Genomic DNA, 26,849 nt, shown 5'->3' with positions numbered 1-26,849 from the left:
GGTCAAAGCCAAGTGTTCAGAAATTATATGATAGGTGTGGGTGAGAAACAGAGCAATATTTACGTCCTTTTTTTTTACTATTTATTTTCCTCCCTGCCCACTAGGTGGTGATATGCACAGAGCATGCAAATCACCAAAAACAAAAGAAGAAGAATGTGGAAGTGAAAGTGCAAGTGGAGATTTATAGTAATACAAAAAAAATTTTTGTAAAAAATGATTAAATATTGATTGAGTTCAAAGAAAATCATACACATCTGGGATGGCATAAGGGTGAGTAAATGATGAGAGAATTTTCATTTTTGGGTGAACTATACCTCTGGATGGCATATGACCAACGTTCACTGTTCTGCTCACTTGGCATGAGCCAGAACCACTTTCACCCTCACACTAAAATATCTTCAAAGGCACAATGCTCTGTGTAATGGTAGTCTTGTATAGAATAATTGTCCACATACACTGTACCTAATTCAGTCTTTAATTACATGTCGTTTAGCAAACACTTTTAACCAGAACATCTCTCAGTCCCCACAGGGCACCCTGGGGTTAAGTGCTCTGTGACTCTCCCGCTCATGGGCCGTCCTACTTTAAACATGCAGCATTTGTGCTGCCACCCTGAACAAGTCTGTTACCATAAATACCTCTATAAACTCACTCTGTCGACCATCTGAAATTTCTTTATTTGACTTTCTCTTTTCTATTGCATCCATTTTTTCATCCCTTTTAGTTTCTTTCATTTACTCTCTCCCCATCTACCCACACTTTATCTCAATTTCCTCCCTGTGGAATCTGAGTACTTGGGCACTTATCAGGGCTCCTGGTTTTGGGATGCTCTAGGTGCCCATGTAGGGGTCTAACAGAGGCACTGCAGACGTTTTTAGAGGGACAAGTGATAAAGGTCCTCATACATAAAGACTCCATCAGCAACACAATTGACCCAGGAGTCACATATACAGCCAGAGGTGAGCAGACAGTGAACATGGTGAGTAGACACATCTACTTCAATGGTTTTCATGTAATGACAATTAATTTGAAATAAGAATACTAATAAAGATTTATAATAATGAATTTGGCAGCTTTATATGTACAGTCGTAGTATGGTGTGGTACTGTCAGAGGGAAACCAATAAATATGTCTAAAATAGGAAAACAACCAGGGTTCCCTCTCTTTTTGACCAATGAATTTCAATGACTTTTCCATGACCTTTCCTGTTCAGAAATGTAATTTAAATCAGTGGTTTTCTTCCTTTTTAACTCCAAGGCCCCCCACTGTCCAAGACCATTTTTGAAGGCCCCCTCGCCTGAAACTACACGTGTCTGATTAAAATAATTAATCATGGATCATTTTTGATTCTAGAAAGAGTCTATTTATAATTTTAGACATACATCTTAAAAGTATTTTTTAGCATTTTAATTAAGTTGATGTATTTTAATTATTTTAATATTTCTTATTTTAAATGTATTTTAAGTCAACTTGAGGCCCCCTTGGAAGTGTGCTGAGGCCCCCTATTGGATCCCGGCCCCCTGGTTGAGAACCACTGATTTAAATTACATGTATTTGTCAATGTGGACTAAATATGACCATTAAAGGGATAGTTCACCTAAAAATGAAAATTCTCTCATCATTTACTCACCCTCATGCCATCCCAGATGTGAATGACTTTCTTTCTTCTGCAGAACACAAAGATTTTTAGAAGAATATCTCAGCTCTGTAGGTCCATACAATGCAAGTGAATAGTGATTAGACCTTTGTAGCTCCAAAATTCACATAGAAGTAAACATAAAAGTAATCCATAAGACTCCAGTGGTGAAATCCATATCTTCAGAAGTGATATAATAGGTGTAATTGAGAAACAGATAAAAACTGAAGTCCTTTTTTCTCTCTAAATCTCCACTTTCACTTTTATATCTGAAAATCACATGTGGTGCCTGTTTAGGTTCAATTTTACATCTGAAAGTGAAAATTAAAGTGGAGATTTAGAGTAAAAAAAATACTTAAATACTGTTCTGTTTCTCACCCACACCTACTATATCAATTCTGAAGATATGGATTTAACCACTGGAGTCATATGAATTACTTTTATGCTGCCTTTATGTGATTTTTGGAGCTACAATGGTCTGATCACCATTCACTGTATTGGAAGGACCAATAAAGCTGAGATATTTTTCTAAAAATCTTTGTTTGTGTTCTGCTGAAGAAAGAAAGTCATACACATCTCATCTGATCTGGGATGGCATGGGAGTGAGAAACTGATAAGAGAATGTTTATTTTTGGGTGAACTATTCCTTTAACTGGCAGAGTTGTTCCACAATTATTATTTTTCTGTTCTTTTACTGTCTTTTCACAGGCTAGTAAGAAAGCTGCAGCTAAGAGGGGCAAAACTGCTCAAAGAGGCTCTTCCAATGTCTTCTCTATGTTTGAGCAATCACAGATACAGGAGTTCAAAGAGGTTAGTCCTCCTTATATTACTTAAAAAAGCTACACATTAAAAAGGTACATCATTTGTTTTCTGTTGCTATCATAGATTACCTGAATTAAAAAAAGCATCTAGTTCAAACCATGTACAGTATTATATGTTTCTTGAAAGGCATTTGGCTGCATAGATCAGAACCGCGATGGAGTTATTAACAAATCTGACCTGAAGGAAACCTATGCACAGTTAGGTATAAAAAACATTCTCTCTTTTATTCTTATTTATACATTACGTCAGATAAGGAAACATTTGGCATATGGTCCATGTGTTCTGTAGGGAAGCTCAATGTGAGTGATGAAGAGCTGGAGTCTATGCTAGCAGAGGGTAAAGGGCCCATCAACTTCACAGTCTTCCTCACTCTCTTTGGAGAAAAGCTCAATGGTATGATGACTAACTTTTCAAGACCTTTTAGGACAAGATTAATGACAAAAAACAGCCTAAGGGACTCTAAATATGCTGATTAAATGATAATTACTATCTCCAAACAGGCACAGACCCAGAGGAGACCATCCTTGCTGCTTTCAAACTGTTTGACCCAAATGGCACAGGCCTTGTCAATAAGGATGAGTAAGTCTACAAAACAGATCACAAAAACATCACAGTATTTTGTGAGAACATTACATTTCTGGATCAAGAATTAGATGCATTTGGTGTCATTTTGTTTCAGATTCAGAAGGCTGTTAATGAACCAGGCTGATAAATTTACAGCAGAAGAGGTTAATATTTGCATGTAATAAAAGTTACTTGGCCCACAATTGCTTGAAATAGATAGATACTGACAATGTGTTCAATCATTCTACAGTCATCATAAACAACAAGCTCTTAGAATGTGATAATATGGTGCAGTGATAAGCAATGTGAATGTTATACATTCATCAGAATCACTTGGACTTTTTTCTAACCTACTTGAATTGGTTTTGTTTTCAGGTTGACCAGGCTTTTGCTGTGGCTCCAATAGATGTGGCTGGAAATATTGATTATAAATCACTGTGCTACATTATCACGCATGGTGATGAAAAAGAGGAGTCTTGAAAAGAGACAAATCTTCCATTTCATTTGAACTTTGCCACTTCTGCATCTTCAGTTATATCACCTTCCCTGCAATTGTTCATGTCAACCCTCAGTCATATCAATGCATTTTTTCAGTAGCCCTCATTATTATTTGTGTGAATTGGATTGTGCATTTTAAAAGATTTCTAGTTCTGAATGTTACATTACATATAATAAAGGTAAAAAAATAAATAAATAAATAAAATATTTCACTATTAATAATTATCTTGAATTACAAAACGTTTGCTTGTTTTTTACAAGTAATTTGTACTGTTGTGAACAGCCAATTTTTCTTTGAAGGCATTTTAGCTATCTAACATAAATTGTGTGTAACATATGTATGACAGCTCCTTTATGGATTCTATATATATATATATATATAAAAAACCTCTAACAATTACATTTGTGATGCACTAGCAAATAACAAAGTAATGGTTTCAAGACACAAACCGGCACCTTTTATATCTTCAACAGAGAAAAATAAGATTTGAAGACTAGTTTTACAAAATTACACTTTCTAACAATATTCAAAAGTAGATACATTCAATTCAAATATTACTGGACAGTCACTAACTTCTATCTGAAATTATTGAAGGATTGGGCTCCCCTGTAAATTTTGTCTGTAATTTCTGCCATCCAAAGACTGTTTGTTGAACTGCAATTCAAAACTTGAATGAATGAGACCCAGAGGCGGACTGGCCATAGGGAGCAGCGGGCGTTTTCCCTGTAGGGCCACAGAGTAATTTGGACTGGCGCGTTGCTGCGCAAATACCGGCACGTCGATATAGACGGCCGCCCTGGGCACCAACATGAAATGCAGACCCAATTTCAGAGTGAATGTTCAAAACTCTGTAAGGTAAAGCCTTTTATTTTGGAAAAACTATTATGATCTTTATTTTCAAAGTACTTACTCATCATAATGAATTTCCCTATACACACAATAACTTTGTACCTCACGTGAACTTTATTATTTGACATACAAATCACAGTAATGGTGACAACCAAAGACAAAATATTAAGTATAAGATAAGCTCTAAATAATCACAAAATGACAAATAACTGCAAGTTACAACAAATACAGTAACAGCAGCATATATAAAATCTGCAAACAGTAAAGTTATGAGCAGTACACAGTCATTTGCATAATTTATTCATACCCATTAGTGGGAGCTGAAGTGTGGCTTGCTGAATAATGCTTACGTCTGACAAATTGCAGAAAAATATTACTTTGTGGCTATTTGAGTCTTTGAGGCTTACTTTGTTTAAAGGACAGCAGAAACAGCGCTTGTCAAAGCTTTGGGCTTGTCACTTTTTCTCGAGAATAATCTGGGGAAGGAATTAAAAAACTGCAGATATAAAGACACAACAAACTCACTTAGATTGAAAATATGAGCAAATAATCTGCACAAAAAAACAAAAAACAAAACAAAAAAAAACACTTTAAGAGGTGTGTTTATTTTGTTTTACATGTATTTATATTTGTTTATATTTATATATGTACATATTCTGGCCAACTTTGTTTTCATTTTTTTTTTTTAAATAAACATTTACACAGTTCTGTGAGTAATTGACATGACATTTTAAGCACTGTCATCGGTGTCCTGCTGTGTGACACTATCTTCATCTATTTTAATCAACATTTTATGATCTTGTATAGTTATATATACATATATAATATATTATTATACCTGTTGTTTCCACAACTGCATATTAACTAAGACAATGGTTTATTTGCACTTCTAGAAAAAAGTTGAAAGGTGATTAAGATTTTTATGCTTACTAGTCACAGCACCTAAAATACACACTTTCCCTTGTACTTTCATGTAGATTTTAACCTAACATCTGTATGTCGGGAAAAAAACATTTTCAGACATGTTATTTGTCTGAGCTATGAAGTACTTATTTTAGTACTTTCTCTAAAAAAATCCACTCATCACATTAACTGTAGTTTTATATGTTTTAAGGTTATGAGAATTTTAGCACTGTGGGGCCCATTGTCATGAGTAGCAGTCAATAGAATTTTTTTTTTTTTTGTTTTTTTTTTTTTCAACACAAACATTTGAAATTGAGCCGGAAAATGAAATCAATGAGCCGGTGTGTTTTGGTGTGGTGTGTTACGGGCAGGATTTAGTGGGCCGCTCTGGGCCAGAAAGTCCAGGGCCATTTTTTAGTCCCAGTCCGCACCTGGTGAGACTCTCATGTAATTGCGACTTTCTATGCATATCTGTAAAGTGAGATGTGAGTGTTGCATTTTTTCAAACGTTTAAATTGTAAGACTCTAATGCTAGGCTATACTTTGTCTTTAGTCTTTTACAAGTCAAGATAATTGTGGTATGTGTGAAGTGAGAACAGAAATGTTTTAATGTTCCATCAAATTGATTTATATATATATATATATATATATATATATATATATATATATATATATATATATATATATATATATATATATTTTTTTTTTTTTTTTTTTAAATATGTCGTTTTATTTATTTCAATTTTGTTAAAAAATTACAAAATTCAATTTGATGGAATATTATGAAATTAAAATGCGTAAATCTTAAAAGTAAAGACTAAAAATGTGTCAGTATTTTCATACTCTAATCACTCACATTTAACTGTCACATAAAGTTTAGAATAATTCAAATCAAACAATTAAATTAAATGCAGACATTCCATAGGAACGGAATATGCAAATGAGTTGTGAATGCCGGTGTTCGGGTGTACTGGGCGGAGCATACACGAATATTCACGAGTTTCCTGTTTTGTGTTAAAGCGACACTGACAATATTACTGCCTGCTTGAATTCATCTAAACTATGTTTTCCAGAAGGTAATAACGTTTCAGCGTCAAACGAAGTCAAGCTGACAGTTCATCTTTTCACAACAATTAATAGATTTCGCAGGCAGTAATATTGTCAGTGTCGCTTTAACACAAAACAGGAAACTCGTGAATATTCATGTATGCTCCGCCCAGTGCACCCGAAAATATCAGAGACCGAATATTTCAGAACAACGGAAGTGACACAGACGCGCATGTGCAGAACTGTCAAACGGCGAAAACTCAGCGATAATCATCATCCACCCAACACTAAAAACATGGCCTAATTTGTCATTATTATTATTATTTTTTTTTTACTCTTAACCATGTATCCTACACTTAAACTACGGAAACAACTTAGTTGGTGCTTCTTGAGCGGGAATATTCTCTGTTTTCAGACTCAGTTGTCTGCCTAGTGAATGAAAACAGTTAGCGGGACTCTTTAAGAGCGAGACCTGACAATCCGTGGACTGGAAAATGTGATTCAGGAAATTCAGGCGTAGTTTAGCTCGTCCGGTTGTTTACACGTTTCTTCGGCAAATATTTCCTAGATTTTGGATCGTTGTTGTTTTGGGATTAAACTAAACAGCGGGAGGGTGAGACGTTGCTCGCGCTAAGCTAATTTAGCATTTAATTTAGGTGATTTAGACACACAGAAATCTGTTTATAAGACTTTACATATTCATACGACACAGAAAATATATTGTTAATGTACATCTGAATGATGAGTCAAAGCTGTGGGTCTATGCAGTTTTCATTCGGCCTCATTTCGGATCAATTAGTGGTGAACCATCGTTAATCTGATATTTTCTTATGGGATGTGGACAGACGAATATATATAATGTGCTGTGAGTGAATCGATCAGTAAGCATCATGATGGCACATATGGAGAATGGACGTCTAGCGTCTGATGACACTATGAGTGTGAGGACTTTGGGCAGTCAGTTTGATGAGGAGAGCTCCTTCGGGTCTGACTCTGAAATCAACGGATTCACCAGCTCAAGACTGACAGACAAATATGGATTCATCGGAGGAGCACAGAAGTATTCATCCGAACTGTAAGTAAACTCGTTTGCAAGGCACTGCAGTCATCCGGTTCAAATCTTGATTGTGTCTGTCGATTTGGTATAAGGGAAGGTCACGTGAAGTGCATGGAAAGAAAATATTGCACGCTTGGACTTCAGAGATAATATGTGTGTAGTAGAAATGATTTTGATGGTGACAGCATAGTTTAGATCCCTGATACAGTAAAGCAGCACAATTAAAACAAAGGAGTCTTTGTGTATGGGTTACCGTTGCTTAAATATGTGTCTCTGTCACCACCCATCTTAAAAACACCTTCACAGATTTTGAATGAGCCTTTACACATATATTTTTGCCTTTGTTGCAGTATTGAAAATGTTTTCTTATTGATCGTTGTGGATGAAGAAATGTTTGTGATAAGTATGAAGTGTGTCATCAGCACTAAATTAAAATTATCAGTAATTTCAGAGGTGTGAATCTTTGGTTTTAAAGCGAATCATTTGATTCACAATTCATGGAATTTTTGATTCCATTCAAAAGTTTTTTTTTTTTTTTTTTTTTTTAAGGTTTTATTTCAGAACGATTCAGATCGATTCGATACACAATAAAATTCGTTTCAATTAACAATGATTGATTCTGTATTTTCAATGCATTTATAGTATTCTTTAAATACTTCCTTTAATGTGTCTTAAAGGTGCATTCAGTAATTTTTTGAAGTATTTTGGAGTGGCTTACATTGGCTTATACTGACACCTAGTGGCCTGGATGCTGCATCATTCAAAAACACAGTAGTTTTCAGTTACCAATGCCATTGTAGTAATTCACTATGCACAGTAAAACAGGATTGACATTAAGCAGGATAATTTAATCCATGAATGAAAGTGTCCAATAACAGAGCAGTTACTGAGATTAAGCGAGTAGTATTCAGCTGGTCATGTGATCATAACATGTCTGCCCCCTTGAGGTGCCCCTGCCCCATGTAGAATAAAAGAGCTTTTAAAAGGTTACTAATATGACTGAACTCTTCATCTCACATGAATGGTCATGATTTTATACATATGTTCAAAATTACTATTCATTTCTTTAGAAGTAGCTGATAGCGTAACATGTTTCATCAGAAAGTGCGTAGAGGACGTTGTTCCGACCAGAACAATACGGATCTACCCGAACCAGAAACCTTGGATTTATAGCGATGTTCGCGCGGCACTTGATGTGCGGACCTCTCGCTTTTAATTCCGGGAACGTGGAGGAGCATAAACAAGTCAGAACAGCAAAACGTCAGTACAGGAACAAGATTGAAGGACAGTTCAACACCACCAACTCTTGAAGCATGTGGCAGGGAATTAACATCATCACGGACTTTACAGGGAATAAAAACTCCGCCGTGAACACATTTACATTTATGCATTTGGCAGATGCTTTTATTCAAAGCGACTTACAGTGTACTTATTACAGGGACAATCCCCTTGGAGCAACCTGGAGTTAAGTGCCTTGCTCAAGGACACAATGGTGGTGGCTGTGGGGATCGAACTGGCAACCTTCTGCTTACCAGTTCAGTGCTTTAGTCCACTATGCCACCACCACACCGCTGCCTCTCTACCGGATTAGCTAATTATGCTCGTTTCGAGGGAAATAACATCGCCCTCGCGGAGAGAGCTCTCGCGGCCGAAGCTACAGAGGTTAGTTCACTCTCCGTCTCTGTAGTGGATGTAACCCTATCCTTCCGACGGTTGAATATCCGCAAAGCCGCGGGTCCAGACGGCATTCCGGGCCACGTCATCAGAGCGTCTGCGAACTAACTGGCTGGTGTTTTTATGGAAATTTCAACCTTTCCCTCTCTTTGCTTTAAAACGTCCACCATTGTGACTGTTCCAAAGCAATCCAAAATCACTTGCTTAAATGACAGGCGTCTTGTTGCTCTGACCCCCATCATCAGCAAATGCTTTGAGAGACTAATCAGAGATTACATCGGCTCTGTGCTACCTCCCTCACTGGACCTATTGCAGTTTGCTTACCGCAACAACCACTCCACTGATGATGCCATTGCATCTACACTACATACTGCTCTCTCCCACCTGGAAAAAAAGAACACTTATGTGAGAATGCTGTTTGTAGACTACAGCTCAGCATTCAACACCATAGTGCCCTCCAAGCTTTATGTGAAACTCCAGGCTCTGGTCTTAAACAGCTCGCTGTGCAGCTGGATCCTGGACTTCCTGTCAAGCAGACGCCAGGTGGTTAGAATGGGCAGCAACATCTCCTCATCACTGACCCTCAACCCCTCAGGGCTGTGTTCTTAGCCCACTCCTGTACTCCCTGTACACACATGACTGTGTGGCAACACACAGCTCCAATGCCATCATTAAGTTTGCTGATGATACGACGGTGGTAGGTCTGATCACTGACAATGATGAAACAGCCTACAGAGAGGAGGTGCACACTCTGACATACTGGTGTCAGGAGCACAACCTCTCCCTCAACGTCAGTAAGACAAAGGAGCTTGTGGTGGACTTCAGGAGAAGACAAAGAGAACACAGCCCCATCACCATCAATGGAGCACCAGTGGAGAGAGTCAGCAGCTTCAAGTTCCTGGGTGTCTCACATGGTCGGTCCACACTGAGGCTGTTGTGAAGAAGGCTCATCAGCGCCTCTTCTTCCTGAGACGGCTGAGGAAGTTTGGAATGAACCGCCACATCTTCACACGGTTCTCCACCTGCACTGTTGAGAGCATCCTGTCTGGCTGCATCTCCGCCTGGTACGGCAATAGCACCGCCCACAACCGCAAAGCACTGCAAAGGGTGGTGCGAACTGCCAGACACATCATCAGAGGTGAGCTTCCCTCCCTCCTGGATATACAGGTGCTGGTCATATAATTAGAATATCATCAAAAAGTTGATTTATTTCACTAATTCCATTCAAAAAGTGAAACTTGTATATTATATTCATTCATTACACACAGACTGATATATTTCAAATGTTTATTTCTTTTAATTTTGATGATTATAACTGACAACTAAGGAAAATCCCAAATTCAGTATCTCAGAAAAGTAGAATATTTTGAAAAGTTTCAATATTGAAGACACCTGGTGCCACACTCTAATCAGCTAATTAACTCAAAACACCTGCAAAGGCCTTTAAATGTTCTCTCAGTCTAGTTCTGTACGCTACACAATCATGGGGAAGACTGCTGACTTGACAGTTGTCCAAAAGACGACCATTGACACGTTGCACAAGGAGGGCAAGACACAAAAGGTCATTGCAAAAGAGGCTGGCTGTTCACAGAGCTCTGTGTCCAAGCACATTAATAGAGAGGCGAAGGGAAGGAAAAGATGTGGTAGAACAAAGTGTACAAGCAATAGGGATAACCGCACCCTGGAGAGGATTGTGAAACAAAACCCATTCAAAAATGTGGGGGAGAACCACTACGCACAGACGTATGCAAGACATGGGTTTCAGCTGTCGCATTCCTTGTGTCAAGCCACTCTTGAACAACAGACAGCATCTGAAGCGTCTCGCCTGGGCTAAAGACAAAAAGGACTGGACTGCTGCTGAGTGGTCCAAAGTTATGTTCTCTGATGAAAGTAAATTTTGCATTTCCTTTGGAAATCAGGGTCCCAGAGTCTGGAGGAAGAGAGGGGAGGCACACAATCCACGTTGCTTGAGGTCCAGTGTAAAGTTTCCACAGTCAGTGATGGTTTGGGGTGCAATGTCATCTGCTGGTGTTGGTCCACTGTGTTTTCTGAGGTCCAAGGTCAACGCAGCCGTATACCAGGAAGTTTTAGAGCACTTCATGCTTCCTGCTGCTGACCAACTTTATGGAGATGCAGATTTCATTTTCCATTAGGACTTGGCACCTGCACACAGTGCCACAGCAACCAGTATCTGGTTTAAGGACCATGGTATCCCTGTTCTTAATTGGCCAGCAAACTCGCCTGACCTTAACCCCATAGAAAATCTATGGGGTATTGTGAAGAGGAAGATGCGATATGCCAGACCCAACAATGCAGAAGAGCTGAAGGCCACTATCAGAGCAACCTGGGCTCTCATAACACCTGAGCAGTGCCACAGACTGATCGACTCCATGCCACGCTGCATTGCTGCAGTAATTCAGGCAAAAGGAGCCCCAACTAAGTATTGAGTGCTGTACATGCTCATACTTTTCATGTTCATACATTTCAGTTGGCCAAGATTTCTAAAAATCCTTTCTTTGTATTGGTGGTCTTAAGTAATATTATAATTTTCTGAGATATTGAATTTGGGATTTTCCCTAGTTGTCAGTTATAATCATCAAAATTAAAAGAAATAAACATTTGAAATATATCAGTCTGTGTGTAATGAATGAATATAATATACAAGTTTCACTTTTTGAATGGAATTAGTGAAATAAATCAACTTTTTGATGATATTCTAATTATATGACCAGCACCTGTATATAACAGGCGGTGTGTGAAAAAAGCTCGGAGGATCATCAGAGACTCCAGCCACCCGAGCCATGGTCTGTTCTCACTGCTACCATCAGGCAGGCGGTATCGCAGCATCAGGACCCGCACCAGCCGACTACATGACAGCTTCTTCCCCCAAGCAATCAGACTTTTGAACTCTTGATCTCTCACAATCAAATACATAAACACTGCACTTTATTACACTTATTATCTCACACCGGACTGTCATAAATTATATTCTCTCTTAACAATGCACTGGCAACTTACTATCAACCGACAGCCTGAATGTCAATACAATACAATACAACCTACTGTATATTTTATATTTTATATATACTATTTTTATTGTATAATGTGTATTCTATATTGTGTGTATTGTATACTGTACATTGTATGTTATTATTTGTATATTGTGTTGTGTGTAATTATGTGTATATTAGACTTTAAATTGTGTAATCTGATGTTTATTGTAGATTGGTATATGTCTCATCACTGTCATGACTGCTGTGTTGATCGGAACTGCACCCAAGAATTTCACACACTATTGCACTTGTGTATATGGTTGTGTGACAATAAAAGTGATTTGATTTGATTTGAAGTAAAACCTTTTAAATAAGAAAAAAAAGACAAACTACTTGCACCAAAAGTAATGTGAAACTAAACTTGCATACTTTTACATACAGGCTACTTGGAATACAACAAATAGTTCAATGTGCCAATAACATATTTTAGAGCTGAGCATAACTAGAAAAGGATTCCTTATTTCACAATATATATATATATATATTATATTATATTAAATTAATTTGCATGGCTTTTCCAGGCCTGTAAAATCACAATTTTAAAATTCCCTTTTGTTTCCAGGTTTCCTTAACTGTGGGGACTAAGTTTTACAACATTAAAGTAACATCATCTGCCTACATTCAGTTTCAGAGAAAAGAGAATCAATCAACTAGATGACTTCAGCTTTTATTTCAGTAGTGGCCACGCAACAAGTTGGCAGCTGTATCAAATGGTTTAAAGTAGGGGTGCACCGATCGATCGGCCACTGATCTAAATTGGCCCATTTTCGTCTTAAATCCATGATCGGTGTTCGTGCCTAGATTCATGGCTGATCTTTTTTTGCAGCACGCAGGGAATCACACATACACTGCTACTCTAATGAATTAGCCCTTTCTCAGCTCTTGATGCATAACAGTGTGGCCTCTGGAGGGTGAGTTGGTGGCAGTTCTAAGTATTCACGAATTTAAGCTTTCAGACATGCTGTAATTTAGATGAATATGCCGGTTTGTTTTAAAGAGCACCTATTATGGTTTTTCAAATATTACCTTTCATGTAGTGTGTTATATAGCTGTTTGTGAATGTAAAAAAGTCTGCATAGTTTAAAAAGTCAAAGTGCATGAAATATGGAGTTATTGACACCCAAAAGAAAGAACTGATTCTGAAGTAATTCCAGACTTACTTCCTGTACTAACCTACGTAATTTGGTAACAAAAACCCGCCTCTGGTCTGTTTACATGTACAGCCAGTACACGCTGTTAGCCTGTTAGCTGTTAGCCTCTGTTAACCGGCTAACTCACGTTATTGTCAAACTACATATAAACTTACCACTAAGAAACTTCCTGTTCTTATCGTGTTTGCGATGTTGGTTCGGGTTGATCTTCCGATGTATCACTATTGGACTCTGGCTCAAATTGGTAAGGTAAAACAGAAATTTTTTCAGATGGAGCTGAAACTCGGATATGGTAGTGGGTGTTTCCTTTCCGACACGCACTGTAAGCGTTAGACCAGTCACAACAGACTGGGACATCTGACCAATCAGAGCAGAGTAGGCTCTCTGAAAGGAGTTTAGAATGAATCCTTTAGAACGGATCATTGAACGAGTCGTTTGAGACACTGGGAAAAAAGGTAATGCTGCAATTTAAATTATGAGCAAATTAAAGTGTTTTTTGACCTTGGATGCATGTAAACAACCCTCTACGATTATGTTGGAGAGAATCGTCATTGGCTAGTACATTTTTGTTTTTACTCGCCAGACTTTTGACGACATGTAAGCATAATGTAAATAAAAAATATATTAAGCAAACTGAGAGAGGGTGCTTTATGATTTTAATCACATTTTAGCTTTTTAAAAATGTACAAAGTTCACATTCTATCAATTAATATGATGTCATGAAATTGCATTTTAAAAAATGATACAAGCTGTTGTCACTGTTTGAAATTTCATACACATTTAGGAACCTAATAATGAAAATTAGGGGTCACGATTGTGAAATTTGGCTGGCAATTAATTGTCAAACAAATAATTGCAATTATGACGATTAATTGCCTGTTTTAGTGCTATGATGATTAATTGTCTGTTTTAGGTGTTTCACGAATATGATGATTAATTACCATACAAACTCACTATGTGAGCTTAATGCACACAACAAAGTCATACAAATTTAGCTTGGGTCATAAAATAAAATAAGGGTATATGATTTCCTTTTCAGGCTTCAAAAACATATGAATGACAGTCAAATATAAAAGTATAACATTTAAAATAATTAAAATAATATTTTAATTATCAAAATATGTCTAAATAACTAAAATATATCTCTTATTTGTCCGATTTACTTTTGATCCATTGGACTTTTTCCATTTTTTATTTTCTTTTGCTTCTTTTGTAACCCAGCCAACCTGTATAGCTATTATATTATATTATATTATGCAATAGTAAAATATTTCTGCCTGAAATTCTTCAATTTCACACATTATTTTAAGGCTCTCTGATTAACTCACAAGCCCTTATTTCTCGTGAAGGAAGACTTTGAGATTCTGTTTCTTGCATTTTATCATTTCCACAGAAATAGAGCAGGGCATCTCCTCTGTCTCACTGTGTGTTATTAACACTGCGTGAATAAACCCACAATGACCACGGACATTTGCCATGACATGGCCATTAAGTGAAACTGGAGCGCTTTGCATTCACAAAATTAATACCTTTATACCTTGTTTATATTTTCGCGGGAGTTTGGCGCAAGCCTCTGTAGACAGCGTGCACATCAGAGCGCTTGAGAAGTGGTTCATCTTCACACGCTCTCAAGAGAGCTGCTCTTGTGACATCCACCATGCGGTTCCCTGAGATACTCGGAGTTCAACTGAATGAGACACAAGTACTTTTTCCTGCGCGCTCATGAGACAGCATGCAGGGAAAGACGAGGCTGAATCCAGCTTCTTAATCAACTGCTTTTTATTCAGTAAAAGAGCCTCGGTGCTTCAACACTACACAACTATCACTGGCGAGTGAAATGTTAATATTTACTTGCCAGTGGCTAGTAACAGATGTTTTTTGGTCGCATAATGCGAAATGTACTCGCATATGCGAGTGATTTTCTCGCAATGTAGAGGGCTGGTAAATCTATTGTATGAGACCTTTAAAACAAAATTAGGCATGTTTAAAAACCATAATAGGTGCACTTTAAAACTTGTAAGAATAACATGTGTATGAATATTAAATTGCCCATTTTTTAGAGTAATTACAGTAGTTATTCTGACTCGCTGCACTGTGAGCAGGAAGAGGATAAAGAGGCTGCTAACGGGCTTAAAAACAAATCATTAATTTTACTGTGTGGGGCATAAACATAACTTCAGAATATAACTTGCAAAAGTGTGGCTAAGGGCACTTTTTAGAAAATCAGCATCGTATCGGCCGATCTTAGTGTTAAAAAATTGGTGATCTCTGCACCACTTGTCTAAAGGAATAGTTCTCTCACCATTTGCTCACCCTCATGCTATCCCAGATGTGACTTTTTTTTTTCCTCTGCTGAACACAAATGAAGATTTTTAGAAGAATATCTCAGCTCTGTAGGTCCATAACAATGCAAGAAAATAATGTCCAAAGCTTTGAAGCTCAAAAGGCAGCATAAAAGTAATCCATATGACTCCAGTGTATAAATCTATATCTTCATATGTTAGGTGTGGGTGAGAAATAATCAATATTTAAGTCCCTGTTTTACTATCAATCTCCACATTCACTTTCACATTCTTTTGTTTTTGGCAATTAGCATTCTTCGTACATATCGCCACCCACTGGGCAGGGATTTTATAGTAAAAGATCCATTACACTGTACACTATTTTGCTGAATTGCAATTCATTTGATTTCAAGCTGATTAAATTGATTATTGACCAACATTTACGATCCTCGATGCAAAAATCATTTTTCAAGATGGATGCAAATTACCAATGTATTGAGAAAACAAGTTAATCATTACACCCCAACAGTAATTTCACGTAATCACTACAGTCCAACACCCTTTCTGGAAATCACAGTATAAATGGAAGTTTGTTGACTGATCAAGCTACTAAACAAAAAAAAATAAATAAAAACAAACAACATGAAGCAAGGTGTCTTGGTTAACACCTCTTTTGCAGATGGTGTTACATCTGTTTGTTTAACTGGTTAAACCAGTTTTTGACAGATGTGTTAAAACTAAATGCATTACCTTCATTTGAAGTGGATGTGCTATGCTAGTGTTTATTTGTGTGGTTTGAATGGAGTACCAGGGTGTCTCATACTAATAGTAGTAATATTAAGCCTTTTCATGCTTTCTCGACAGTTTAACAAAGTCTTCTGAATGTCTTCTATAGAGATCGACCAATAGTGATTTTTTTTTAAAACCGATACGATTATTTGTATGTTTACATATCTGATAATCGATATGCTGAACCATTTTCTTTTCATCTTTATTTTACAGAGAAAATATTAAACAAAGAAAAAGATTAATTTTATTGTTGAACAAACACAATGCTCTCAGTCAATCCAAAATGTTATTGAACCTCAAACCTGAATGTTTGAGGTTCAATAAAAAGTGAGTTATGTCATTCTCAGGGGAATATAAAAGTGTGCACAATTATTATTTTTAATTGTCGACGTTGTCGATAACATCGACTAATCGTTTCAGCCCTATTTGGTAGCATTGCCTTTAAATTGTTTAACTTGGGTCAAACGTTTTGGGTAGCCTTTCACAAGCTTCTCACAATAAGTTGCTGGAATTTTGGCCCAATCCTCCACACAGAACTGGTGTAACAGAGTCAGGTTTGTTGGCCTCCTTGCTCGCACACGATTTTTCAGTCCTGCCCGCAAATTTTCTATCGGATTGAGGTCAAGGCTTTGTGATGGCCACTCCAATACCTTGACTTTGTTGTCCTTAAGCCATTTTGCCACAACTTTGGAGGAATGCTTGGGTCATTGTCCATTTAAAAGACCCATTTGCGACCAAGCTTTAACCTCCTGACTGATGTCTTGAGATATTGCTTCAATACACCTACATAATTTTCCTTCCTCATGATGCCATCTATTTTATGAAGTGCAACAGTCCCTCTTGCAGCAAAGCACCCCACAACATGATGCTGCCACCCCCATGCTTCACGGTTGGGATGGTGTTCTTTGGCTTGCAAGCCTCACCCTTTTTCTTCCAAACATAACGATGGTCATTATGGCCAAACAGTTCAATTTTTGTTTTATCAGACAAGAGGACGTTTCTCCAAAAAGTAAGATCTTTGTCCCCATGTGCACTTGCAAACTGTAGTCTGGCTTTTTTATGGCGGTTTTGGAGCAGTGGTTCCTTCCTTGCTGAGCAGCCTTTCAGGTTATGTCGATATAGGACTTGTTTTACTGTGGATATAGATACTTGTCTACCTGTTTCCTCCAGCATTTTCAGAAGGTCCTATGCAGTTGTTCTGGGATTGATTTGCACTTTTCGCACCAAACTACGTTCATCTCTAGGAGACCGAATGCGTCTCCTTCCTGAGCAGTATGATGGCTGCATGGTCCCATGGTGTTTATACTTGCATACTATTGTTTGAACAGATGAACATGGTACCTTCAGGCGTTTGGAAATTGCTCTGAAGGATGAACCAGACTTGTGGAGGTCCATTGGTTTTCCCATGATGTCAAGCAAAGAGGCACTGAGTTTAAAGGTAGGCCTTAAAATACATCCACAGGTACACCTCCTATTGACTCTAGTTAACCTATCAGAAGCTTATTGCCTAAAATCTTGATATAATTTTCTGGAATTTTTTAAGCTGCTTAAAGGCACAGTTAACTTAGTGTATGTAAACTTCTGACCCACTGGAATTGTGATATAGTCAATTAAAAGAATCTGTCTGTAAACAGTTGTTGGAAAAATGACTCATGTCATGCACAAAGTAGATGTCCTGAACAACTTGCCAAAACTATAGTTTGCTAATATGAAATCTGTGGAGTGGTTAAAAAATGAGTTTTAATGACTTCAACCTAAGTGTATGTAAACTTCTAACTTCAACTGTACATGAACTGCAACTTTACAAGACTAATAAACACATCCAACAGAGAATTAAATGAAACTGTCATATTTCCAAAATGCACTCAACCAAGGCTCTTTGAGTTGATTAATGTAAAGTAATGTTACGTGAGTTCGTCTCCGCTTCTTAGCACTTAAACTACACATCAAGCGTTTATGTAACACATCTCACTAGAGCATGGATGGCTGTAACGTTTAATTAAATGTATTAATTCAAGCAATACATTGCAAAAGCAAGTTACTTTACCTGTGGACACCCAGCATTGTTTCCTCTCAAACACATTGCTGCAGTGGCCATCTTGCGTGCAATTTCAGAAACTCCTGCTAGATGGTGCCAGTTATCGGTGGATCCGATATTACAAAAATGATATCTGATAATAGAAAAATGCTTGAATATCAGAAAATCCAATTATCAGTCGATCTCTAGTCTTCTATTCCAAAAGCATCCTATGTCTTTAACCGGTGAAATTACTGTGTTTATAATAGAGACGCACTCCCACAGGAGTTATTCATGTTAACATGTTAATCTGTCTGGATTTATGATTGTCATCACTCCTTTGTGAAGAATTAACAGTTTAGACGGTAGTAGGCAGAACTTGCTGGCCTAATCCTTGTGAATTATTAAAGAGAATGGAACCAATAAGTAAATGATAGTTGTCCCTGTGTACTGAGTGTGCAGCAGGCTTTCCGTTTCCTGTGGTTTAAGGGAGTGCTGGTGCCCTGAGGTTACGCTGTCCCTGCCAACTACTGAAGGAAGAGGCGTTCGTTTGAAATCAACCCCAAACCCAACTCTCATGAATTCTAGGTTCCCCTATTTATGGTTGAAATTGGTCTCGCAAATGAAAAGGAAGTAAACCTTAGCAGAAGTATTAAATATTAAAAGAAATGCTGCTTTCAGATCAAATTTCTTGCGGTTTGAATCAGTTCTAAATAAAATGGAAACTGGTAGCTGTTGTGGTGGTAACTGATATAACATCTAGGGAAAACACAGGAACAGTCTGGTTGTAATATACCCTGTTTACAGTACACCTGGTTTTCCGATGAGTCTCGGGTGATCCGATCACATGTGGTCTGGCGAGACACATGGATGTTTACACCTGGTCACTTAAATGCATCTCCTGTCACCACTTGTGTTCAGATTTCATGACACCATACATCAATCAATATGCCAGTGTGTTACTGCATGATATTAAAGCGCTGTTTCTCCCGGATGCAATTGAAATTTTATCTAAGCACAAACACAACATTTCGAGCAGAATTAGGCCCCTATCCGTTATTTTAGTGGAGTACTTGTATTGCTCAATTTCAGATTGCTGCTCATCTTTGTCACTGCATGTTAATACCAGGTGTACGCAATGCGGGAAAACCAGGACAGAATCACGGACTCCAGTCATAAAAATTAAATCAACTCTTAAACGTGGAATGTCATGAAATTTGACATATTTGGGATACAATTAATGTATTAATGCTTAATCAAATTAAAATCATAATATGTCCTAGTGTGATGATTTAAACCTCAAAAGGTTGAAATTGTATTAAATAAATATACAGTCTGAATGTGCTGTGCGCTTCAAATGGAATGTGTGATGCAGGCCGCTCATACACTGACAACACCTCATCATAAGCAAAAGCATCATGTGAACTATGTGTTTGTAATAGATTTCAGACAGCAAAGCGTGCATTAAGTTTGAAGTGTGCAGCACATGCAGACTATTTACAGTTGAAGTCAGAAGTTTACTTACACCTTAGCCAAATATATTTAAACTCAGTATTTCACAATTCCTGACATTTAATCGTAGAAAACATAACTTGTCTCAGTTAGGATCACTATTTTAAGAATGTGAAATGTCAGAATAATAGTAGAGAGAATGATTTATTTCAGCTTTTACTTCTTTCATCACATTCCCAGTGGGTCAGAAGTTTACATGCACTTTGTTAGTATTTGGTAGCATTGCCTTTAAATTGTTTAACTTGGGTCAAACGTTTTGGGTAGCCTTCCACAAGCTTCTCACAATAAGTTGCTGGAATTTTGGCCCATTCCTCCAGACAGAACTGGTGTAACTAAGTCAGGTTTGTTGGCCTCCTTGCTCGCACATGCTTTTTCAGTTCTGCCCACAAATTTCCTCTCGGATTGAGGTCAGGGCTTAGTGATGGCCACTCCAGTACCTTGACTTTGTTGTCCTTAAAGGAATAGTTCACCCAAAAATGAAAATTTGCTGATAATTTACTCACCCTCAGGCTATCAAAGATGTATTTGAGTTTCTTTCTTCATCAAAACAGAATTTAAGACTTTTAGGATTTCATTTCAGGCCTCCTCCTCTAAACAATGCAAGTGAATGTACTCCATTTTTTGATGGTCCAAAATGCATATTTAGGGTGCATCAAAATAATCCACACGACTCCAGTCGACAAATAAAGTTCTTCTGAACCCAAACGATTTATTATTTTTAGAAACAAAACAGTATTTCCATACATCTCTGTGATGTGCACTCATGAGAGGGATGACGTAAGGTCACACGTCACGTGGAGGACGAGTCAGTAAGCACGTCATTGTTTACAAGAGAAACTTGTGCCGTTCACAAACCAAAACAGTTCAAAACATTTTAAAAACAATATAAAAAAAAACAAAACATTTCCAAATAATAATAAAAAACCAATGTAAACAATTATGCACTTCCAGACTCTTCCTCCACGTGACGCATGACCTTACATCATCCCTCTCATGAGTGCACGTCAGTTTAGAATATCTTTACATGATTGTGTGGAACTAATTGAGTGTGCTCTTTAATATGTAAAGAAACACAAACCTCTAACTACACGTTATTTCAATATAAATGTATTGCTTATTAAGAAAAACTTAATTGTTAACTAGTATACTGGATAATGTAGCAGCAAAATTAACAGTAATTCCAGTATGTCATCAGTAGAAAAGAAGCTGTTTTTCAACTTCTATCTGGACTTTAAAGGATTCAGATCTCTTTTTTTGTTCGATTTAGTTGTAAGATATCAGTTTACTTTTCACACAGTTATTTTTTGGAACCCATTCAACTTAAATATTATTATCATTTGTAAACAAATGATAATAATAATAATAATAGATTATAATATTAATATATATTAATATATCTCAATCATGCACCTTTAACTTTTAAACCCTCACGCTTTTATTTTGACATTCTGAACTCTCCAGGAAGTCCTGTATGTGTCTGTTTGTAGGCAAGTTCACAGTAGTTTAATTCGCTTCTTATTCAAATTCTGGTAAAAAAGCACCTCCAGTGCCATTCTAAATGCATATCATAAGTGAACTGAACTATGTTGTTCGTGAGTAGCACTCAAATTTTGCACACTGCGTGAAGGCTAAAAATAGGCATGCGTGTGTGTCAGCAGAGCAGCACCATTCACTGACGCGCTGGCGCATGCATTTTATATATTTACTTATAAAACGCAGGCTTTTGTGATTCACAGAGCTATTGCACGTCTTCAGGTGGCTTTGAATAAAATGCACGAGTCATATGAACTACTTTAATTGTGTTTTTATGGTTCTTTTGTGTCATTTTTTGAGCTTGACAGTAACGAACATGACTAACACACAGTATTGGATTTGGACCGTGCTTGTCGGACCGATACCCAATCCGTTTAAAAACGTCAGTATCGGAGCCAATACCAATCCAGGTATCGGATCGGTGCATCCCTTCTCCAATCAGGATTTTAACATCCGATACTGATCTCCAATTTTCTTTTCATCTAATCGTCCGATGCTGATCATTTTAACTTTTTATCAGCAGCTCTGTAAAAGCTGGTTATATGTGTATATATAATATATAATAATTAAATAAACACACAATATTCCATTTTACTCATTATTGTAGGCTATTCTCTGCTGCATATACGATAGTACTAAAGAACGAGGCTTAATGTCAAACTGAAGTTGAACTGATAACCCATTGTTGTAATTAAAATTAAAGTGAAAATTTTGGTTAGTTTGTCACCATTTCATTTAATAATTGTATTATATTTCATTTAACAATGCATTATATTATAGTATCTAAATACTGTAAATAGATTCATTACATGTACGTTCCTTTTCATTTTGTTAGATGCCATCTTGTTACTACAGTAATAGGCTGGTGTGCAACCCTGTCTCATTTAAACTGTCCGCATATCAGAGCCACGGCAGATGCGTCTGAGCTCATAATGTTAAAGTGCTTGCCTCTTTCATTCTCCCTCTCTCTCCTCAACAGTTCTCTTTAACTTTTAACTGTCTTGTCTAATGATAAAAAGGCAAATATATACCGTCTGCAAATATGCGCATATCTTGTGTAAACAGATGAATAAACAAGCCTCACAAAACTTGCAGAGCAGATCCAGTATACTGTGGAGTGCTCATTTATTGAAGTCTAAATCACGTATTCTATCAGCCTCTCCTCAGCAGTTACCTGTCACTTTTAACTTTCTTTTCAAATGATAAAAGGCAAATATCACTAACTTCTATTACATACCTTTTGCAAATATGCAGATATCTCATTTAAACAGATGTAATTCACAAACCTCACGAAAATCCAGCATTTTCTTCCCGTCAAGCACTCATCTAATATTTTCCTCTGAAGTGCATATTCTATCAGCCAGAATCAAAACTTCAGGATCAAAAGTTCCTCTGATTCACAAATCATGACGGTCACACCGTGATAATCCAAGCAGGCTAACCAGGCCGGTTAAACTGTCAGTAGATTGCTGCTGCTCGCGCTAGATCCACACGAACACGCGAGTGCAACTTCAAAGTAAAAGTGCTTCACGTGCGCTATAAGTAAAATGTCTTATTCACTGTGTACTGTATGTACAATTGGTTTGATTCTGTATTTTTTGAGAATGCGATTACTAACGTGGACATGCCATCCATGGTTGCTGGACTACTGTGTGTACTATTACTTACTACTTCCTAATATATTAACAATTTCTTCATGTGCAAATAAATTACTAAAATTTGATGACCAAACAGAAATTAGAAGAAACTGCTATCTACCATTTAAAATACAATATTATTTTTTTTGATTATTTTTTACAAAGTTAAAGTTTTGTGTGAAATTGAGTAAATATAGTGTTAAATAATAGTTTATTCATTTTTTTTTTTAGCAATTTTACGTTTATGTTATTTACTATATTAAATTGTGTGATATATCGGCATTGTATCGGCCTATTGGTCTCACTGCTCTCTGGATATCGGCATCGGCCATTAAAAAACATTTTGGTTGACCACTAGTTGGTAATATTAGTTCCGCTTTCATGTGTTGCCGCTGGGAGTGTAATGAGGGTGACGCTCTCTCGAGAGGTAAAAAAAATTACAGGAGAATTGAGGAAGAGCACATGTTTCTGGACTCTTCAGGTGCTAATGTTAATGCTGTTTGATCAGCAATCATTTAATAAAGATGTTTGAATTATACCTCTTTAATATTATGATGCCTGTGCCTGCCAGAGACTGAGATGCTGCTACCGCAGATGAAAATAAAAAAAGATTCACGCAGGATGCGCCGATATGGCAAAACAATTTCTCTTATTTTTTTATCGATATTTATCACGATTTACATTTCATACCATTAATGGGGCGGAACTGCATTCCACATGTTTATTTGACCTCAAGAATTAATTAAACATGTAAACTTGTTTGTTTACAAGTAAACTCCAGAGGGTTAACTACCTTTTAAAGTACACTCAGTTTAGGATTTAATCCTACATAAGGTGTGTGACCTCTCTTTAATAAAATTTAGCCAATTTCATCATCTTCAGCTGACGTTTGAATCTACTGAAAGACTTTGTGACGCTCCACAGTCCAGAGGTGCATTCAAATTGACCGTTAGGGTTCTCCAAAGTGGACTTAACATGGTATTCAGCCATCTTAAGGAAGATTCCAATCCGAAGCGCACATGTTCAGTTGGAAAGACACTCCAAACGGCACAGGGAATAAGTGTACATCGATACATCACTTCACAGGAAGTGGAGAGGTAAATTTACCCACCAGTCATTGTGAACCAGTAGAGTACTGACATAGTGTGGCTAAAATAAACGCTAAAATAAAACAAACAAAAGGAGTTTGAGACACTGCCATTTCAAATAAGCCTAATTTACCTCAGGTCTGCTTTCTATGCAGTTGTGCAGTGTTGTGAGTACAAAGTGCACGAGATGCAACCGTTGCATCCATTATCATGACAGTTGGTCATACAGTTAAGAAGACACACTTATTATAAAATAGCCACATGCAATTTTTTTTATATATTAAACAGCAACAGTCATTTAACTTGCGGGTTACAAGTTTAGAAAAATATATTAATTTAAATATATAACAATAAATGTTTATAAGTATACATGTGAATGTATTATACAAATTTATATATATGGATCAGCGCTCTACAGACACAATGAAGCTCGAGTCGCCATTGGCTAGTAAATTTTTTACTTTACTCGCCAGACTTTTTACATGGAATGCATGAACAGTGCAACTGAAAAAAATATATATATTAAACAAAACGTACTTTGTATGAATGTATTCTTTATGGTTACATATGGATTTAATCTGCCATTTCTTAGCAAATGGCTTTCTCTTGCCACTTGACTTCAGCCACCTCTCCACAGCTGATGATGAGTCATACTGCTGAAGCTCTGGGCCTTCTGTTGAAATGAGGATCAGGTCTGAAAGGCGTGAGGATGTGAGACTGCTGCGGACATCTAATTTTATTCTCTTTTAGGCACTGAAAGCTCTTTCGCAGTTGGCAGAGCTGATTGGCAGAACAAGAAGAATCTGAACAAGATGAAGAATGTTTTGCATCTCATCTCTGTAGGGTTGCTTCAGCAGCAGTGTCTGGTACAGGTCCAGGTAGGACTTGCCATGAAGTTCTTTAGACACTCGCCTTTTCAAGCATCTCCATTCCTTTGGGATTTCTTCAACTTGACATCCAGATTGAACAAGCTTCTCTCTGAACCATTCAGTGAGGACCTTCATCTCCTTGTTGCCGTACAATAGTTCAAGTTGTTTTCTGTCATCAGGCCACTTGTTGTGGTTGAATATTGCAAATGCTGACATCACAGCTTGTGCATTGTGATCTTTGTTAACTCCAAGCAGGTTATCCAATTTAGCATGAAGGTGTTTGTCACAGGCTGAACATGCATGCTCCATCTGTTGTCTCAGATTGTCCATCAGACTGTCTCTTTCCCCTCTCAAGTCAATGCCCTGAAAATTTGTGGTATGAGCACCAGGAGTTTGCTTTTCCAGACATTGTGTGATGAACGTTTCCAGCATACCATCTGGGAGAGGGTTGGTTTTCATGTAGTCAAGACTGGTGAAACAGCTCTCAATTGCAGCAACAGCACTTGGTAGGATGAGGTCTGCCTTCTGTAGAGTCTGACTTAATGTTGCTGCAGCACATCAGCCAGGAAATGACAAAATGCAACAAACTGCAGATCCTTCAGGGTTTTGAAAACCTTTTCCCCCTCTACCAGCAATGTCAGCATTGTGACTGGTTTGGGCCAAATTCTCCATGTGAATGGCAACAGCTGCATACTGCCTAGCTTGGCTTACAAGATTGTCTTTTCCTCTCAGGAAGACCTTCAGTGCCCTGTCTAAATGAGGCACCCAACATGTTCCTTTCACTGGCTTTGGTTTGTAGAACCTAGATTCAAGTCCTTCACAAACTTAAGTGCTCTTTGGGCTGAAATGGTAGGTTTTCCAAATTAAGTGCAAGGTGTCATTTACACGACTCGCTAAGCTCACCTCATTCAAAACCCCAAGAAGTGCCAGCTCCAGCCTGTGAGCCATACAGTGAATGTCTATCAGTTTTGGATTGTTCACACTCAGTTTTGCCACAACATCAGCTGTTTGGCCCATGTTCATATTTGCACCATCAGCACAAAATCCAACAAGCTTTTGCTTCCAGTCATCTAATCCAAATTTTGACATTGAGGATTGAATGCAGTCAGTCACACCATCAGCATGAGCATGTGACAGCTCTGTGATAGAGACGAGATGAATTACTGGCAACCCATCATGTAAATACCTGACATAGCTTCATTTTCTGTCACAGAAGAATCTGTTGCACCATCAATCATGACTGATATGTAGTTGGACTCTTTCACTTTATTTGTCTCTATATCCTGTAAATCTGCAGCAATGTTTGAAATGAGTTCAGTGCAATGGACATCGTTATCATACGCATCAATGCAGCAGAATTAGTGGCTTCATCTGAGTGAAACTCAATTCCTCCTTTGCGATATATGCTGTATTCATTTTCACAGAAAGCTCACATCTCTCTGCGCTGTCATTCTTTTTATTTTGAGTTTGAAAGCCTTTTGCGATCACAGATTCCTCAGGGTGTTTGCTTGAATCCATCACACTTATCACGGCACGCTGCATGTCGTTTGCTGTTTGAGTGCGCTGTGAAATTTTCACATTTGAAACTGCGCGACCCTGATACCAAGTCCGTTTTACCAACTAGGCTAGGTTTTCTATGGCAGTACCTGCATATCACATCTTCCTCCTCATCATACAAAAACCAATCAAAGTCCGACAGCCAATAAGTCTGGGACTTTAGCTTTTCCATGACACTTTTTGATTCAAAATGCACAATCTTTTCTGCCACATTTGACGTGCTTGGCTGGGGTTCGCCAGTGCAGTCACCGTCTTCTGTCTGCACAGAACTGGACTCTTTTTGTTGTGCTTGAAAATGAAAAATTATCAA

General features: G+C 37.6%; 2 protein-coding genes across 2 annotated transcripts in view; both read left to right on the top strand.

Annotated features, from left to right (window-relative positions):
• Nucleotides 1-913: 913 nt before the first annotated feature.
• On the top strand, nucleotides 914-3,745 carry myl7 (myosin, light chain 7, regulatory). The gene is made up of 7 exons (XM_051652995.1): nucleotides 914-979; nucleotides 2,345-2,446; nucleotides 2,585-2,660; nucleotides 2,747-2,851; nucleotides 2,959-3,037; nucleotides 3,138-3,186; nucleotides 3,398-3,745. The coding sequence occupies exons 1-7, from the start codon at nucleotides 977-979 to the stop codon at nucleotides 3,500-3,502; spliced, it is 519 nt and encodes a 172-aa protein (XP_051508955.1). The 5' UTR covers nucleotides 914-976; the 3' UTR covers nucleotides 3,503-3,745.
• A 2,726-nt stretch (nucleotides 3,746-6,471) lies between these two features.
• The window catches only part of tbc1d10aa (TBC1 domain family, member 10Aa), a 44,795-nt gene continuing 24,417 nt past the window's right edge, over nucleotides 6,472-26,849 (top strand). Inside the window, exon 1 of the mRNA XM_051652993.1 lies at nucleotides 6,472-7,395. Coding sequence (XP_051508953.1) covers nucleotides 7,211-7,395 — 185 coding nt within the window. The 5' untranslated portion in view covers nucleotides 6,472-7,210. The remainder of the gene's footprint in view (nucleotides 7,396-26,849) is intronic.

The sequence above is a fragment of the Myxocyprinus asiaticus genome, chromosome 24 (assembly GCF_019703515.2).
Source record: "Myxocyprinus asiaticus isolate MX2 ecotype Aquarium Trade chromosome 24, UBuf_Myxa_2, whole genome shotgun sequence".
NCBI lineage: Eukaryota > Metazoa > Chordata > Actinopteri > Cypriniformes > Catostomidae > Myxocyprinus > Myxocyprinus asiaticus.
The sequence above is the reverse complement of the archived record's forward strand: the minus strand, read 5'-3'. Positions and strand labels throughout refer to the sequence as shown.

Bases quoted from the DNA above. Each gene is read 5' to 3' on its own strand.
- myl7 (XM_051652995.1), top strand. The intron at 2,852-2,958 runs GTATGATGACTA...ATCTCCAAACAG, and splicing joins CTTTGGAGAAAAGCTCAATG to GCACAGACCCAGAGGAGACC. The intron at 3,038-3,137 runs GTAAGTCTACAA...ATTTTGTTTCAG, and splicing joins GGCCTTGTCAATAAGGATGA to ATTCAGAAGGCTGTTAATGA.